The sequence below is a fragment of the Antechinus flavipes genome, chromosome 4 (assembly GCF_016432865.1).
Source record: "Antechinus flavipes isolate AdamAnt ecotype Samford, QLD, Australia chromosome 4, AdamAnt_v2, whole genome shotgun sequence".
NCBI lineage: Eukaryota > Metazoa > Chordata > Mammalia > Dasyuromorphia > Dasyuridae > Antechinus > Antechinus flavipes.
In genome coordinates this window covers 173,848,348-173,868,020 of record NC_067401.1, presented here as the reverse complement: position 1 = coordinate 173,868,020, position 19,673 = coordinate 173,848,348, and the positions used below count along the sequence as shown (strand labels likewise).

Sequence of the window (19,673 nt, the reverse complement as noted above, 5' to 3'; positions counted from 1 at the left end):
ATATTTGTCATCTTGTGCAAGAAAAATCAGACCAATAGGGAAAAAAACCATGAGAAAAGCAAGAAAACAAATAAAAATGTGAAAATACTATGCTTTGATGCACATATAGTCTCCCTAGTTCTCTCTCTGAATGAAGATTGCATTTTCCATACCAAGTCTCCCAGATTTATCTTCTATCACATTGTTGAGAAGAGCTAAGTCAATCGTAGTTGATCCTCACATAATCTTGCTATAACTGGAAATGTCTAATTTCTTGAAAAGGATTGGCCTTTTTTTTTTTTTTTTTTTAAGATAAAGCTTTTTCTAATTGCCTACTGTGTACCAAGTGGAAAACAGGGTGGTACAGTGGATAAAGTGCTAAGCCTGCAATCAGAAAGACTCATCTTCTTCAGTTCAAATCTGGCCTCAAACACTTATTAGCTGTGTGACCCTGGGCAAGACATTTAACCTATTTGCCTCAGTTTTCTCATCTCTAAAATAAGCTAGAGTAGTAAATGGCAAACCACTCTAGTATCTGCCAAGAAAACCTCAGAGGAGGGTACAAAGAGTCAACACAACTGAAAGAAAAACAACAAAAATGTGCTATCACTGTGTTAAACACTTTATAAATGCTATTTCATTTTATCTTGACAATAATCTTATTCTATAGATGATGGATGGAGGCTCAGAGAGACTAACTGATTTTCTCAGGGTCACACAACTAATAAGTTTGAGGTTGAATTTGAACAACTTTCCTCATGGTAATTCCAGAGCTCTACCCACTGCACCTTCTAGCTTCCTTCTTAGTCTTAATTCTTATGCTGTTCATATCTTATTCTTATCCAGGAAAGAAACTTATAGGTAACATTTGGTAATTATAACAAAGACATTTACTTCAATGCAACTGATGTTTCTGTATTTTGCAGCCTTACTTCCCAATATGATCTCCCGAAGGACAGGCCAAATAGTGTTGGTCAGTAACATTCAAGGGAAATTTGGAATTCCACTTCGAACTGCATGTAAGTTGTTACACCAAAATGTCAAACTATGTGTGACTGCAAATTGAGATTTACAGAACTTCTCCAAACATTTTGAAAACATAAATATTTTTATTTTGTACCCCTAATATACATGTATTACACAACTTACATGTTATGTATTAAATATTAAATAGGATATTAATTATTAAAATATTAAAATATTAAAAGGATAAAACGAAAATGAAATTAATTTTTAAATAACTTAAAATGTCATTTATTAAGAACATAAAAATAAAGGATTTTTAGGGTTATAAAGACTAAATTGTATTTTAGTTAAAACATTGTGATTGAATGAATATGCTTCATTATATTTAAAAATCTTAGTATTCATGATACAATGGTTCAAAGGTCTTATTTTAAATTCATTTTACTTTGACAGTTTTTTACATCTGTAACAATTGAAAAAGATTTCATAAAGATAGCATATATTGATTTTGTTTACTAACTCATGATACTTTTCAATCTCATTCACTAATTATGCAAAAAATATATATGATTAAATTAGTCTAGCAAATTTCCATTTTCCTTATTTCCAGGTCCAGGAGTGGGAATGGGGATAGCATATGGTCTCAGAAGATCAAGTGACAGGGCCTCAGGTCTACCCAGCACAGATTAAAGAGAAGTGCGGAAGCAGGGCAAATGTCAAGGTGCTTGGATAGGCTTGGATTCCTAGTCATGGATGACCTTTATTTGCTTCTAAGCTGTTCAGTGGGCTTAAAGGACAAAAGTAGCTTGGAAGCATGGCGATAGTATTGTTCTTGTCTATTTGAACCTCAATCTCACTGGTAAGAGTCCAGTATATAAAGGGAATAACTGCCTTCCTCTTTGCATGGCTGTTTGAGGAACATTTCTGGCCAACCATCCCCCTGAGCTCACATTAAATACATACAGGAAGAAAGAAAATAGCAAAGATGGGAAGGAGCTGCAAGGCACAGCTGTGCTGCCCTGCCCTGCTCTGATATTTCATATTCTGATATTTTAGGTTCTGATACTTTAGATTCCAGAAGACAGTATTATACATGAAGAATTGTATGAATTCTACTTTGGAGATTACTGTTTTTGTTATTCATGCTTTCATTTCACAAATATTTATTGAGAACTTATTATGGAAAAGATTCTGTGTTGTGTAGTTTTCAAAGACTGATGAAACAATCCTTGCTTCTTAAGGAGTTTATGATCCAGTGGGAGAAAAATAATGAAAATGTCTTTGACCTCAATCTCGTCTCTATTTTTGCTGATGCAACTTTTGTACAAGCCTCCATTATTCATCCTTATAAAGTAGCTTTATAACATGCTTTCCTACTTCTAATCTTTCCTATCTATAATCCATCCTTCACAAAGAAAATGCAATAATCTTTTTTTTTTTTTGGTACATATCTAGACATGGCTTTCTTCTCAGAAACTTTATATAGCTCCTTATTGTCCAATGAGCAAAGTTTGAATATCTTTTTATAGTAAAGGACTCCATAGCCTACAATCACCCAACCTTGATAACTTTATTTTGACTTCATGATATTCTGCATGCCTTTCAAAGAGGACTTATCTATGTCTCCTACCCTCAAAGACCATATTTTCCTGCCTATATATATTTTTCCTTAATTTGTCTCCTATGTCTGAAATGTCATATTTTCCACTTTATTACCTGCTGAATTCCTACCCATATTTTATTTTAAAATTTTTATTGACATCTTTTGTTTTAGATCACTATTTTCCAAAGGTATATCTTCCTTTCCCCTCCCTAAGAGAGCTATCTTATATAAAAGGGAGTTATTTTTTTAAAAGAAGTAATCAACCCATCAACTAAGTATATTATATGAAGTCTCTCATCTCAATAAGAAGGGAAGTACTGTTTTATTCTGAACTTAACAAATACCAAAAAAAAAAAAAAAGAAAGAAAGAAAGAAAAACCATTTCTATCTATAGAATAGAACAACAGAAAAAATTGCTCATGAAATGAAAAATCTTATATTTATACACATATACACACATTATATATAGTTTACTTTTATTTAATTATTATTTAATTAACATATAATTATGTCAACGTTTAACTTTCAAAGCTTTCTTGCTTGATTATGATTCTATATCTAGACTTCCTTCTGTTACCTTTTGTGCTTTAAAAAGTGCCTCAATGACATTTTAAATTCCTTTTCCTTCTTTTTCCTCCATATTGTGTGTTTGAGGTTTGTGTGTTCAAATCTATTCTATACTAGACCTCTTTTCCCTCATGCCCATTTTTAGTTGGGGAAAACAAAGAAAAAAAACAGAATTCTCAAATCAAATATCCAAAACAAATGGCCACATTGGTCATATCAACAAGACATGCATTATTCTGCATTTTAAATACATCCTTCTATCAATAGGTGGTCAGCATGTTTCCTCATCAGTTCTCCAGAACCATGGTTGGTCATTGCATAGAGCAGAGTTATTAAGGCTTTCAAAGTTGTTTGTCTTTACAATGTCATTGTACATATATATTATATGCAATGTTATTGTAATTATAGAAATTATTCTTCTGGTTCTATTCATTTAACCTTGCATAAATTTGTGCCATTCTTCTTGTTTTCTGTTTCTCTGAAATTGCCCCTTTCACCAATTCATAGACTGCAGTGATATTTCACTAATTCATTGATTATAATTTATTTAGTTATTCCCCAATTAATAGATGTCCCTTTAGTTTCCAGTTCTTTATTACCATGGATGAATTGGGGGGGAGGGCGCGGAATGAAAAGCTGACATAATTATTTTTGTAGATGGGTCCTTTTCTCCTGCCATTGAATTCTTTGTGTATGGGACACTTTACTCCCCAAATGCTCTCAATCCAGGGACACTGGCCTCTTGGCTCTTCCACAAGAAACCATGTCTTGGCTCTGGACATGTTCTCTGGCTATATCTCATGCCAGAAACACTTTCCCTCCTTGGTTCCATCAAAAAGGTCAGTAGACCTCCCTAGATTTTTGTAAATTTCAACTAAAACCCTTTCAGTAACTCCAAGTCATTCCTAACCTCATAATACATCATATACGTGTGAGTGTGTGTGTATGTATAGCTGAGTTTGTGTATATTTGTTTGCCTATTGTCTCTCTCATTAGAATGTAAGTTTTTAAAGATCAGGGTGTGTCTTTAGCCTCTTTTTAAATCCCTAGCACTTATCACAGTGCCTAATATATAGTAGGTGTTTAATAAATGTTTGTTGATTACTTACTCAAAGGATATTCACAATTTAGTGATTTTAGGGACATTTCTAAATGATTTCCCAAACTGGTAATTCATAGCACCACCAAACAGTCCTTGTTTCCCTCAAGTCCCTCCAATACTTTTATTTTCCTTTTTTGTCATCTTTGATGATCTGATGGACATTAAGTAGAACCTTAGAGTTTCTTCAATTTACATTTCTCCAATGTAGCTGATATTGGAAGGGAAACAGTAAACAGGTGTAAAAAAACTTTATACCCAGTTTCTCTGATACAGGTCTTATTTCCAAGATCTATAAAAAATTGATTCAAATTTATAAGAATAAGAGCCATTCCTTAATTAACAAATGGTCAAAAATATAACAGGCAGTTGTAAAGGAAAGAAATCCAAGCTTTTGTAACATTTTAAAATGCCCTAAATCATTAATACTTGAAGAAATGCAAATGAAAGTAATTCTAATTTTCTAACACACACCCCCACAGATAAAATAATGAGTTAAATAACCAGAATGAGGCACATAATTTTGGAATTAGTAAATATTTTGCCTGCCTTATTTTTTACAAAGATTTTATTTTCCTTTTTTTTAAAGAGATGAAGGAAAAAAATGTTTATTAAATGAAAAATTTTTTAATAATTTCATTTTTCTAGTTACTGATTAGTTATTTTGGAATTTTTTTTATTTCTTTCTTTGAAAATTGACTTTATGACCTTTTCCCATTTGGCTATTGAAGAATAGATCTTGTTCTTATAAATTTGAATCAATTCTTCATATGTCTTAGATATGAGATCCTCATATTAGATATGAGGAAACAAAATATTTCCCTTTTAATTTTAACTTTGTTGGTTTTGTTTATACAAAGCTTTTTTTTAAACATCATATGATCAATATTGTTCATTTTATCTTCTGTGACCTCCTAGGTCTTTCATTTGGTCATGAATTCTTCACTTCCTCATAGTTGTGAGAAGATTCATTTGCTCTTCTCTTTTTTGGAAGCCATTAGAGTTGTTCATTTGAGTTGGCATTTAAATGTTCTAGGAAGAAGTCACAATATTCTTTACATTTATACTGTTGTGGTCATTATACATATGGTTGTCTTAGCCTGGGTTATTTCATTTTGAACCAATTTAAGTATTCCCAGGCTTCTCCACTTTTTTTATATTCATCTTTTCTTACAATAGCACAATAATAATCGATTCCATTCACTACCACATATTGCTTAGTCATTCTTCGCTTGATGAATAGCTACACAGATGCTTAATTTTTTATTTTATTCTATTTTCTCTGCCAAGAAAAAAAAACATTACATTATTTTTTATTATTATAGCTTTTTATTTACAAAATTTATGCATGGGTAATTTTTCAGCACTGACAAATGCTGAACCTTTTGTTCCAATTTTTCCCCTCCTTCCTCCCACCCTCTTCCCCCAGATGGCAGGTAGATCAATACATATTAAATATGTTAAAGTTTATGTTAAATACAATATATGTATACATGTCCATACAGTTATTTTGCTGCACAAGAAGAATCGGACTTTGAAATAGTGTACGATTAATCTGTGAAGGAAATCAAAAATGCAGGTGCACAAAAATAGAGGGATTGGGAATTCTATGTAGTGGTTCACGCTCATTTTCCAGAGTTCTTTCACTGGGTGTAGCTGGTTCATCTCATTAATAACATTACATTATAAAATGACACTTAAAAACATCTAATAAGCAGTCAATACCCAAGACAAGTATAAATTGAAATCTCCAGATTTTGATTTCTTAAGAATTTTCATTTTGGATTTCTTTTAGAAGGTGACTAGTAGATTCTTTTAATTTCTACTTTGTCTATTTTGTGATTTCTTCCATAATTTCTTTTAATAATATTATTAAATTATTTTGTAAGAATGATATGTTTGATAGAGTTCTGTTTTATTTAGTCTTTTTTCATTCACATTCAACTCTTCCTAACCCCATCTGAGGTTTTCTTGGCAATGATACTGGAATGGTTTGCCAGGTCCTTTTCTAGCTCATTTTATTGATGATAAAACTGAGACAAACAGGGATACATGACCCATTTAGGGTCACACAATAAATGTATTAGATTATATTTGAACTTAAGAAGATGAATCTTAGGAGCAACTAGATGATGCAGTACATAGAGTGCCAGCCCTAAAGTCAGGAAGACCTGAATTCAAATTCACCCTCAGACACTTAATACTTCCTAGCTGTGTGACCCTGGGCAAGTCACTTAATTCCAATTGCCTCAACAACAACAAAGATGAACTTTTCTGACTCCAGGTTTGATATTCTATCCACTGTGCCACCTGGAGTTTTAGGAAAAGTTTTGATGAAATATCTCATATTATTCTTCTAAGAAAGATGGAAAAATATAAATTAGATAATAATATAATTGGATAGTTTCAAAATTACTTGAATGACCATTCTCAAAGAATAGTTGTTAATGGCTCAGTTTCAATGTTGAAGGAGGTCTCCATTTTTCCAGAGGATCAGTTGCAAACTGTGATTGGTCCAGTGATGAAAAACATTTTTCAGATTTACAGATGACATAAAGCTGGAAGGAATAATTTACACCCTACATGATAGTGTCAGGATCCAAAAAGATATTAATAGGTGAGATTGTTGAACTGAAATTGATAAGATGGAATTGAATAAAGATAAATGAAAAGTCTTGCATTTAATTTTTTTTTAAATCAGTTTCATAAATATAAAATGAATGTGTCATTATAAGCAATCTGTCTGAAAAAATATATGGGGATTTTGGTTGGCTTCAAAGTTAATATAAAATAGCAATATGATTTTTCAAAAAGCTAAAAAACAACCATGATCCATTAGGGGAGGCATAACTTCCAGGAATAGGGAAGTGGTAAGCCTACCATACTGTGCCCTTGTTGGACTTTATTTGGAGTTCTGGATCCAATAATTTAAGAAGAGAACAAAGAAAATGGAGAATATCCAGGAGAAGATTATGTTTTCAAGGATGCAGAAAACATTGAATCCTCTTCAAATATGGATCACTTGTAGGATCTAGAAATATTTAGCCTAGAGAATAAAAGACCTTCAGTGAGGAAAAAAATGCAACTCATAATACTTTTAAACAGCTCCAATCCTTAGACAATTTTTACTTGTAATACAATATTGTTGTGTTGGGGGGAGAAGATATCATCATGGATTATAGTCATAGAAGGCTTCATGGAGTAGATGATCTTAAAAGTTGAGTAGGAGATGAAATATGGTATAAAGGAAATATAGAAGATATGAAAGAATGTTGGGATGGGGGGGGGGAAACATGGTGGGGGAAAGGACATATTTAATCACATTTTTCAGAGTATTCAGTCTTTTCATTTTTTCCAACCCACCCCCAAATTCATAACTGTTTTACCCAGTGAAAAACCTCTGGATCTAGTCTAGTGTTTTCATTAAGTACCAAGACCCTTGCAGGATCCAAAAATGATATTTATTTTATGGTTCGTGTGTAGAAATCAGTCCTTGTTGAGCTATCTGCAAGAGATAATATAAGGACAGATATTGCACCTGTGATTACACTAGTATAAGAAACTACCTTAAGAAAAACTGTTAATACCAATGAAATTTCTTTACATTCTTAATTGAGAGGCCTTCACTTGCTCATTGAGGTCACATAGCTGAAGTCACTGTATTAGAAATAGGATTAAATTCTATCTCTGTTAGGTGAGCATTTTCCTTATCTTATGTTGAAGCAGGCCACCAAGCTACTTCCCAGCCATTTCCATACCATGACCTTATCCCTTCTCACTCCTTTTATGTGTTGTCTTCACTTATTAGAATGTAAACTCCTTGAGGACAGAGACCTATCTTGCTCATCAGCTCCCAGTGTTTCCACAATCTCTTCTAAGTAAAAAACTCCCAGTTCTATACATTGAGCTCCAATCTGTTTTGTGATTTATAGTCCTAATTACAAGCTACCCATTGAACATCTCCAATTAGAATTGCCATAAATATTTCAAACCAAGCAAATCAAAATTGATGTCATCATCTGTCCCCCTTCTTCTCTTTCTAATATCTTTTTCTATTCAGGACACTGCCTTTCCTTTCAGTTACCCAAGTCTACAATCTCCAACTCATCAACTCTTCTCTATTCTTCCCCATTAATATCCAATCAATAACCAAGTCTTATCCATTCTACTTTGACAAATTTCTCAAATGACTAAATGATATAAATTCTTTCTATTCTTATGACCATCCACCTTGTCCAGGCCCTCATGACCTTTGCTTAATTACTATAGTGGTTTTCTAAATGTCTTCTTCAAGTCTTCAATCTATCTTCCACATTAACAGCCAAATTGATATTCTAAAGCACAAACTTGAATATGTCACTTGCCTACTTAAGAAACTTCACTAAGACCCTCTTTAGAATTTAAAAGTTCTTAATAATATTGCTTCCTTTTCAAGTTTATTACATATTCTATCTTTTACCTTATTATCATAGCTGAATATTCTGCCTTCTATTTTATAAACACAACATTATATTTCCTATCTTCATGCCAGTACAAAGGCTATCCCTCATTTTTGTAATCCATTCCTTCTTCACTTCTACCTATTAGAATCCCCATCTTGAAAATCTGATGAAACCTATGGACATGTTTTCAGAATAATTTTTTTAAATGTGCAAACTAAAATATACAGAATTGCAAAGGAAACCAAAGATTATTTAAACTAAAGACATATTTTTTTCCCCTCTAAGGTCACAGACCACTGAAATTTATCCATAGACCTCTTGAGGATGCATGAGTACCATTTTAATATAAGAACCAATTAACTGGCCAAAATGGTAAATTAGGGGCAACCACTCAACTGAACCCCCCCAAAATTCTCCTCCAAACAACTTTAAAATAATGTCTGTCCAGGCCTGTAGAGGCCTATCCAAAGTGGCAACAGAAGCCACTGATGTAGCTTTGGGAGCTCTCAGTTCAGATAGAGAAAGGGTTTGGACAATTGGTCAGGAAAAGAGTGTAGGGAACCCTTTGCTGGTGATATGGCATAGTTTCTAGGAAATATAGCAAAGACTTGGGGTCCCCTGACCTTGGGAATCTTCTGTTCTGGAAATCTATCTGATTACAAAGTCCTCTAGCTTTGCCCACACCCAACCTAGGAATACTATTGTTTACAATCTGCCTGATTCTGTAAATCACTCCTCAATTCATTGCTGATTGAAAATCTTGTCAACGAGAACCAAATTCCAGAGACCACTCCTCCTTCCTACCTGTGAGCCATAGAATTAGCTATGATTAAAAAGATGGATAAATGTGTCTGCTTGCTTCTGTTTTTCTGCTAATTTCTTTTGGAAATTCAGCCTGCTTTGTAATGGCATTACAATTACAATAAACTTTTCCCCTTGACTTAGAAAAAGTCAAGCCTGCAAATTCTTTTGAGACACTTCACAACACTGCTCTATGACCCCAAACTTTGGGGTCCCCTTTCCTAACTTCAACCCTGGCATTGGATACAGCTGGTGCTTATTGGCAACCCTATTGCCCATATAATTCTAGGTTGAAGTTCCAGGGTGGAGAGAAGTGCTGATGGGTGGTCACAAGGGAACAAGGGCATGGTCACAGTTCCAAAGCAAAGAAACAGTCAGGTCTTGTGGCTTTGGGAGATCAGGAGCCCCTCCTGAGTAAAGACCAAAGCATAGACCATGGAGAGCAGTGATTACATCTCTCCCGGGATCATATTTCCTTGGAAGGGCAAACCCCTGGAATTAGTTCTGAAAACAACAGCATGAAAAAGTCTGAAACTTGGGACATGCCTCCTTATTCCCAGGTTATCAGAGCTCAACTTTAACAAAATTCAAAGGCAAGAAGTAGGCTGAGAAAATGCGAAAACCAAAAAAAAAAAAAAAACCAAAAAAAAAAAAACCATAAAAAGCTACTTTGGTAGCAGGGAAGAAAAAGATATAAACTCAGAAGAGAGCTAACAAAAAAAGCTCCAAAGAAAAAGCTAACAAGAATACTTGAAAGAGTTAACGAAAGGATTAAGAATGGTAGAGGAAAAATTAGTAAAAAAGAAATGAGTGACACAAGAAAATTATAAAAAGAGAATTAAAGCTCAGTAAAAGAAGCACCAAAAATTGAAGAAAATAGCCCCTTAAAAACAGAATTGGAGAAACAGAAAAAGAATTACAAAAATTCATTGAAGAGAAGAACTTCTTTAAAAAAACAGAATTAGCCTAATGGAAAAAGAGGTATAAAAGCTCACTGAAGAAAATAATTCTTTAAAAATTAGAATTTGGCAAGTGGAATCTAGTGTCCACAAAATATTAATAAACAATAAAACAAAATAAAAAGAATTTTTAAAAATAGAATAAAATGTGAAATCTCATCAGAAAAACAACTGACCTAGAAAATAGTTCAAGGAGAGATAATTTGAGAATTATTGGATTACCTGACAGAATAAAGAGCCTAGACATCATATTTCAAGAAATTATCAAGGAAAATATCCTCATATCTTAGATATTAAAGGTAAAATAGAGATGGGAAGAATCCAACAATCACCTCCTGAAAAAGTTCCCAATAGCCAAATTCCAATGCTCACAAGTCAAAGAGAAAATACTTCAAGCAGAGAGAAAGAAGCTATTCAAATGCTATGGAGCCCCAGTCACAAATTTTAGTGGCTTCCACACTAAAAAGTTGAAAGGCTTGGAAGATGATATACTGGAAGGCAAAGAAACTAGGATTACAACCAAGAATAACTTACTAAACAAAACTGAGTGTGATTCTTCAGAGAGGGATTGGATAGTTAATGAAATAGAGAGCTTTCAAATATTCTTGATAAAAAGACCAGAACTGAATAAAAAAAGTTGACATTCAAAAATGAGACTCAAGAGAAGAATAAAAAGGTAAATATGAAAAAGTGATGATAAGGAATTCAATAAAATTAAACCGTTTATATTTCTACGTCAAAAGATGATACATGTAACTCCTAAGAATTTTATCATTATTGGGACTGTTAAAAGGAGTTTACGTAGATAGAGTACATAGGTGTTGAAATGATCTTTAAAAAAAAAAAATGAAAGGGTAAGAAAGGAATGTATTGGGAGAGGGAGGAAAGAAGAGGTGGGGAAAATTTTCTCATATACGAGAGGCATGTGAGAAAAAGTTTTTACAATGGAAGAGAAAAAGGAATGGGAGAGGGGGCAAGCAATGCTTAAATCTCACTCTCATCAGAATTGGTTCAAAGAAGGAAGTATATATACACACACTCAGTTGTGTATAGAAATATAACTTACCCAATAAGGAAATAGGAGAAAGGGATAAGAGAAGAGGCAGGGGGAGTTGATAAAAGAAAGGACATATAAAAAGAAGCAGTGATTAGAAACAAAACAGACTTTTGAGGAGGGACCAGATAAAAAGAGAAAGAAGAAACAGAAGAAAATGGAATGGAGGAAAACACATAATAATCAATAAATGTCAGGGATATGGGTTCACCCATTAGGCAGAAGCAGATAGTAGAAAGGATTGAAACCAGAATCCAACAATATATTGTTTTAAGATACACACTTGAAACACAAACACAAACAGCTGGAACAGAATCTAATATGATTCAGCTAAAGTTTAAAAAAAAAAAAAAAGGTAGGAGTAGCAATAATATCATAATGTTTTTTTCTTTTGCTGAAGCAATTGGGGTTAAGTGACTTGCCCAGGGTCACACACCTAGAAAGTGTTAGGTGTCTGAGGACAGATTTGAACACAAGTCCTCCTGACTTCAGGGCTGGTGCTCTATCCACTGTACCACCTAGCAGCACCATTTAACTTCTTCTATGAACTTTTGTACTTCTTTTTTCATTTGAACAATTCTGTTTTTTAAAGAGTCCTTTTCTTTAGTGAATTTAGTGAATCCCTCCTAATAGTAGGAGGGATAGAAAATGTGATTAGGAAGAAAATTTGGAACTCAAAATTTTAAAAGAAAAGAATATTTGAAATAAATAAATTATAAATTATATTTTTAAAAAGAATAAAAATGAGGAAACACCCCAAAATTGAAGAACCAATGAACTACTAATCCTTTATGACATGATGTCAATGCTTTTGCTAAAGGAATAATAGATGTGTATAGATATGTCTCAAGGGAACAAAACTTTTTTTTAGGGAATATTAGACATCTCCTCTATCCCATCTCATCAAGACCTAGCCCTAAAAATGAAATACTCTCTTCTCCAGATACCTGCCCTTAAAGACTCTCCTATGTCATGGGGACAGGAGGGGGGGCGGGGAGAGAACAGGATTTTTCATGTTTTCATGCTTTGTTTGTCTTCTAGATGCTGCCTCGAAACATGCTGTTCAAGGGTTTTTTGATTGTCTCCGAGCAGAAGTAGAAGAATTTGAAGTGGTTGTTAGCACTGTGAACCCAACTTTCATCAGATCCTACCACACATATACAGAGACAGGGAACTGGGAAGCTTCCATCTGGAAATGTGAGTTTTCTGAGTTACACAGGGAATGGGTCAGAGTAAAAAGACAGTAGGGACAGATTCTGGAAAAGACCTCTTATCAGTGCTCCAGGCACCCTATAAATCATGACCTTTTGGAATTAACTCTTGTCTGCTAAATCCACTATTTGGGATTGCAAGTTCTCCACCATCCTCTATTTTTTTCTCCTATATCACAGTGTCAAGTGTCAAAATCCAAAGAACATTTCCATTGAGAAGGGATCATGCCCAGAATATGTGAGTCTGAATTGGAAGATCTTGGGATGTTCCTAGTTTTAATATAGATCAAGAACTTAGAGAATGTAGAAAGAATAAGCAATGGACAGATCAAATCTAAAACAGGGGTTCCATGATTTTTTTTAACTATACTTTTACTTTAATATAATTCATTCCTTTTATAACCCTATGTATTTTACCTTAGGCATTTAAAAACATTTACTGAGAAAGAATCCATAAAAAGCAAATGAACTGCTAAAAGGATCCATTACACATAAAAATAATAAGAAACTTGAATCTGAGAAAAGTTCTGTCTAGCCTAGGTTTATGAAGTTCTTAGAAAGCTTGAAGTGTTGCAAAGCCATGGGTCATATCATTGGACTTAGAGCCAGAAGGAATCTGATCATCATTTTATAAGTGAGAAAACTGAAGTTTATGAAGGTATTGAGTGGCAAAAATGGCATTCAGTCCCAGACTCTGGCTGGTCTGATTTTGGATGCAAATCACTGACTTGTGAATTCTCTGAAATCTGGAGACATAGAAAAGCCAAGGTCTAGAGTGTTGGGTTTTTTTTTTTTTTTCAATTCACCAAGCATGGCACTAAGATATACACCATTAATTTGAAGAGAAGTTAAAATACAATTGTCAACTCTCCTTTCTCTTTGACAGCCTCCCAAGCTAGAACAAGTAAGACTAAGAAATATCAGGTGGTAATGTGGTTTTTTTTTTTTAATGTGAAAAATGGGTGAGGCCTCGAAATCACTATTGGAGTCAGAAGACTTGATTTCAAATGCTGGCTTCTAACTAATAGCTTCTACCATTGAGAACCAGAGATTCCAGATTCTAGTCTGGCTCTTGTGACTCAATTATTGTGAAACCTTGAGCAAATCACTTACACTTTGGTTTTTCAGTTCATTTTTTAAATGAGTGACTTGTACTATATTATTTTAAAGTCCTTTCCTACTTTTCTAACATTCTGACATTGGGTTCTCTAATATCCAAGGTTTCTGGAGAGTATCATGGAATTGGATAAAGTCTTATTCTTTTGGTATTTTGGTATTTGGGATTTGGGATTTTGGTATTCCTATTTAAAAATCCATAACCATCTCTCACTTTTTTTTTTTTTACATATATGAAACTCTTCTTTCTGTTTTTGACTTCCTTGGGGCATTTGCCTATCTCTGGATGAAAAGATACAGACATTTTAATCAGTTTTTATATATTCTCAAATTATTTTCCACAAAAAGCTGGACTAAATCAAGTTCTATCCACAGTGTACCTGCCTTCTTATAACCTCTCCATCATTGACTGTTTCCATTTTTTGTCATTTGTGTCAATTTGCTGAGTGTGAGATGAAAGGTTAGAGATCATTTAATTTGCATTTTCTTATTTTTAATTATTTCTTCTTTCTCTTTGGTCTCCCAGTCTTTTTTAGAAAATTCACCTATGGAGTTCATCCTGTGGAAGTAGCTGAAGAAGTAATGAGGATAATAAGGCGGAAGAAGCAGGAGGTTTTCATAGCCAACCCCATCCCAAAGACTGCCATATACATTCGTACTTTTTTCCCAGAGTTCTTTTTTGCTGTGGTGGCCTGTGGGGTCAAAGAGAAATTAAATGTCCCAGAGGACAGGTAACATGATGATGACCAAATGAGTCCTTTGCCATGATGAAAATAAACTGTTTTCTTTGAGGGATTGAATGGTCAGTTGTGTCTCAGCAGAAGTTTCCCTAAGCACAAAGGTAACTTCAATATTTCTTAGTCTAAGCCTAGTAAGGAGGCCTTAGCCTCTACAGGTAGTGATAGATCCAGCACCAGCAAAGAGACTATGGTTCTATTTGGTTTAATTCCATAGGTTATTGAACACAGTGCTTTGGGATACCCACTTCACAGGGAAATAGGTAAATTATCCCAAATCAAGCAACAACAACAAAATAAGTATGTGTGTGTGTGTGTGTGTGTGTGTGTGTGTGTGTGTGTGTAGATACATATACATACATATATGTGTGTGTGTATATATATATATTCACACTAAGAAAAACTTTTTTAAAATAGCTCAAATAAGTTATTAAAATCATAAGGTAATGATTTCTGATTAATTTGCCAATATTCCATGGTATCTCCAATTAGCTTAAGATTTTTAATTAAATTCTCAAAAGAAAATGTAATTTATTTTGCTTCAATTCAGAAAGCCTCCTCAAGGTTCCTATCTGGTAATTCATCCTAAAGATGGCAGTAATTCTGAGTTCTGGAAAACTATGCCACAGAGGTTTGGCAGGTCTTTCCAAGTTGGAAAGGCTCTAATAATGACCTGTGTTTCTGTCATCCAAGGACCAAACTAACTAAATGGAAAGAGCCATATGACTGGCCAAAGTGACCAATCAGCAAGTCAAATCAATAAGCATTTATTAAACAACTACTATGTGCTAGGTGCTCTCCCATCCCCACCCCCACCTCTAAAAAATAACAACCCATAAGCTTTATTCTTTTTTTTTCTTTTTTTTAATATTTTATTGTATTTTATTTTATAATAACTTTATATTGACAGAATCCATGCCTGGGTAATTTTTTTACAACATTATCCCTTGCACTCATTTCTGTTCCGATTTTTCCCCTCCCTCCTTCCACCCTCTCCCCTAGATGGCAAGCAGTCCTATATATGTTAGATATGTTGCAGTATATCCTAGATACAATATATGTTTGCAGAACTGAACAGTTCTCTTGTTGCACAGGGAGAATTGGATTCAGAAGGTAAAAATAACCCGGGAAGAAAAACAAAAATGCAGATAGTTAACATTAGTTTCCCAGTGTTCTTTCTTTGGGTGTTGCTGCTTCTGTCCATCATTTATCAATTGAAACTGAGTTAGATCTCTTTGTCAAAGAAATCCACTTCCATCAGAATACATCCTCATATAATATCGTTGTCGAAGTATATAATGATCTCCTGGTTCTGCTCATTTCGCTTAGCATCAGTTCATCTAAGTCTCTCCAGTCCTCTTTGTATTCATCCTGCTGGTCATTTCTTACAGAACAATAATATTCCATAATATTCATATACCACAATTTACCCAGCCATTCTCCAATTGATGGGCATCCATTCATTTTCCAGTTTCCAACCACTACAAACAGGGCTGCTACAAACATTTTGGCACATACGGGTCCCTTTCCCTTCTTTAGTATTTCTTTGGGATATAAGCCCAATAGAAACACTGCTGGATCAAAGGGTATGCACAATTTGATAACTTTTTGGGCTTAATTCCAGATTGCTCTCCAGAATGGTTGGATTCGTTCACAACTCCACCAACAATGCATCAGTGTCCCAGTTTTCCCGCATCCCCTCCAACATTCATCATTATTTTTTCCTATCATCTTAGCCAATCTGACAGGTGTGTAGTGGTATCTCACAGTTGTCTTAATTTGCATTTCTCTGATCAATAATGATTTGGAACACTCTTTCATATGAGTGGTAATAGTTTCAATTTCATCATCTGAAAATTGTCTGTTCATATCCTTTGACCATTTATCAATTGGAAAATGGCTTGATTTCTTATAAATTTGAGTCAGTTCTCTATATATTTTGGAAATGAGGCCTTTATCAGAACCTTTAACTGTGAAGATGTTTTCCCAGTTTGTTGCTTCCCTTCTAATTTTGTTTGCATTAGTTCTGTTTGTACAAAGGCTTTTTAATTTGATGTAATCAAAATTTTCTATTTTGTGATCAGTAATAGTCTCTAGTTCATCTTTGGTCACAAATTTCTTTCTCCTCCACAAGTCTGAGAGATAAACTATCCTATGTTCCTCTAATTTTTTTATAATCTCGTTCTTTATGCCTAGGTCATGGACCCATTTTGATCTTATCTTGGTATATGGTGTTAAGTGTGGGTCCATGCCTAGTTTCTTCCATACTAATTTCCAGTTATCCTAGCAGTTTTTATCAAATAATGAATTCTTATCCCAAAAGTCTTTGGGTTTGTCAAATACTAGATTGCTATAGTTGACTATTCTGTCTTGTGAACCTAACCTTTTCCACTGATCAACTAATCTATTTCTTAGCCAATACCAAATGGTTTTGGTGACTGCTGCTTTATAATATAATTTTAGATCAGGTACAGCTAGGCCACCTTCATTTGATTTTTTTTTTCATTAATTCCCTTGAGATTCTCGACTTTTTATTGTTCCATATGAATTTTGTTGTTATTTTTTCTAGATCATTAAAATATTTTCTTGGAAGTCTGATTGCTATAGCACTAAATAAATAGATTAGTTTGGGGAGTATTGTCATCTTTATTATATCCTCTCAGCCTATCCAAGAGCGCTTAATATTTTTCCAATTATTTAAGTCTGACTTTATTTGTGTGGAGACTTTTTTGTAATTTTGCTCATATAATTCCTGACTTTCCTTTGGTAGATAGATTCCCAAATATTTTATGCTATCAACAGTTATTCTGAATGGAATTTCTCTTTGTATCTCTTGTTGTTGGGTTTTGTTGGTGATGTATAAAAATGCTGAGGATTTCTGGGGATTTATTTTATATCCAGCTACTTTGCTAAAATTATGTTTATTTCTAATAGCTTTTTAGTAGAATCTCTGGTGTTCTCTAGGTATGCCATCATATCATCTGCAAAGAGTGATAGTTTGGTTTCCTCACTGCCTACTCTAATTCCTTTAATATCTTTCTCGACTCTTATTGCTGAGGCTAGTGTTTCTAATACAATATTGAATAATAATGGTGATAGTGGGCAACCTTGCTTCACTCCAGATCTTACTGGGAAAGGTTCCAGTTTTTCCCCATTGCATATGATGCTTACTGATGGTTTTAAGTATATGCTCCTGACTATTTTAAGGAAAAGTCCATTTATTCCTATGCTCTCAAGTGTTTTTATTAGGAATGGCTGTTGGATTTTATCAAATGCTTTTTCTGCATCTTGAGATGATCATATGATTTTTGTTTGTTTGGTTATTGATATAGTCAATTATGCTAATAGTTTTCCTAATATTGAACCAGCCCTGCATTCCTGGTATAAATCCTACTTGGTCATAGTGTATTATCCTGGGGATGATTTTCTGTAATCTTTTTCCTAATATTTTATTTAAGATTTTAGCATCAATATTCATTAAGGAGATTGATCTATAATTTTCTTTCTCTGTTTTCAGCCTACCTGGTTTAGGTATCAGTACCATGTCTGTGCCGTAAAAGGAGTTTGGTAGGACTCCTTCAATCCCTATTTTTTCAAATAGTTTATTTAGCATTGGAGTTAATTGTTCTTTAAATGTTTGGTAGAATTCACTTGTAAATCTATCTGGTCCTGGGGTTTTTTTCTTAGGGAGTTGATTGATAGTTTGTTCTATTTCTTTTTCTGAGATGGGACTGTTTAGGATATTTACTGCTTCCTCTGCTAATTTGGGCAAGCTATATTTTTGGAGGTATTCTTCTATTTCATTTAAGTTGTCGAATTTATTGGCATAAAGTTGGGCAAAGTAACTCCTAATTATTGCTCTAATTTCCTCTTCGTTAGTGGCGAGTTCTCCCTTTTCATTTTTAAGACTAACAATTTTATTTTCCTCTTTCCTTTTTTTAATCAGATTTACTAAGGGTTTGTCTATGTTGTTGGTTTTTTCATAGAACCAACTCTTAGTTTTATTAATTAATTCAATAGTTTTTTTACTTTTAATTTTATTGATCTCTCCTTTTATTTTTAGAATTTCAAGTTTAGTGTTTGACTGGGGGTTTTTAATTTGTTCCTTTTCTAGCATTTTTAGTTGCAAGCCCAATTCATTGACCTTCTCTTTCTCTATTTTATGCAAATAGGCCTCTAGAGATATGAAATTTCACCTTATTACCGCTTTGGCTGCATCCCATACATTTTGGTATGATGTCTCATTATTATCGTTTTCTTGGGTGAAGTTATTAATTATGTCTATGATTTGCTGTTTCACCCAATCATTTTTTAGTATGAGATTATTTAGTTTCCAATTATTTTTTGGTCTACTTTCCCCTGGCTTTTTGTTAAATGTAATTTTCATTGCACGTGGTCTGAAAAGGATGCATTTACTATTTCTGCCTTACTACATTTGAATTTGAGGTTTTTATGTCCTAATATATGGTCAATTTTTGTATAGGTTCCATGAACTCCTGAAAAGAAAGTGTACTCCTTTCTGTCTCCATTACATTTTCTCCAGAGATCTATCATATCTAATTTTTCTAGTATTCTATTTACCTCTTTGACTTCTTTCTTATTTATTTTGTGGTTTGATTTATCTAATTCTGAGAGTGCAAGGTTGAGATCTCCCACTATTAAAGTTTTGCTGTCTATTTCTTCTTGCAGCTCTCTTAATTTCTCTTTTAAGAATTTAGATGCTACACCACTTGGTGCATATATGTTTAATATAGATACTGCTTCATTATCCATTCTACCCTTTAGCAAAATATAGTGCCCTTCCTTATCTCTTTTAATTAGATCAATTTTTGCTTTAGCTTGATCTGAGATCAGAATGGCTACCCCTGCTTTTTTGACTTCACCTGAAGCATAGTAGATTTTGCTCCAACCTTTTACTTTTAACCTGAATGTGTCTCCCCGCTTCAGGTGTTTTTCCTGTAAGCAACATATTGTAGGATTCTGGTTTTTAATCCATTCTGCTAACCGCTTCCTCTTTATGGGGGAGTTTACCCCGTTCACAATTATGGTTAAAATGACCAATTCTGTATTATTTGCCATCTTGTTAACCCCTGTTAATGCTTTTCTCCTTTCTTTCCCCTTACCCCCCTTCCCAGTATT

The 19,673-nt window shown here is 33.8% G+C and overlaps 1 protein-coding gene across 1 annotated transcript in view; it reads left to right on the top strand.

The window, feature by feature from the left end:
• The window catches only part of DHRS7C (dehydrogenase/reductase 7C), a 45,284-nt gene extending 30,692 nt beyond the window's left edge, over positions 1–14,592 (top strand). Inside the window, exons 5-7 of the mRNA XM_051995545.1 lie at positions 906–998; positions 12,512–12,667; positions 14,324–14,592. Coding sequence (XP_051851505.1) covers positions 906–998; positions 12,512–12,667; positions 14,324–14,532 — 458 coding nt within the window. The 3' untranslated portion in view covers positions 14,533–14,592. The remainder of the gene's footprint in view (positions 1–905; positions 999–12,511; positions 12,668–14,323) is intronic.
• The last annotated feature ends 5,081 nt before the right edge of the window (positions 14,593–19,673 follow it).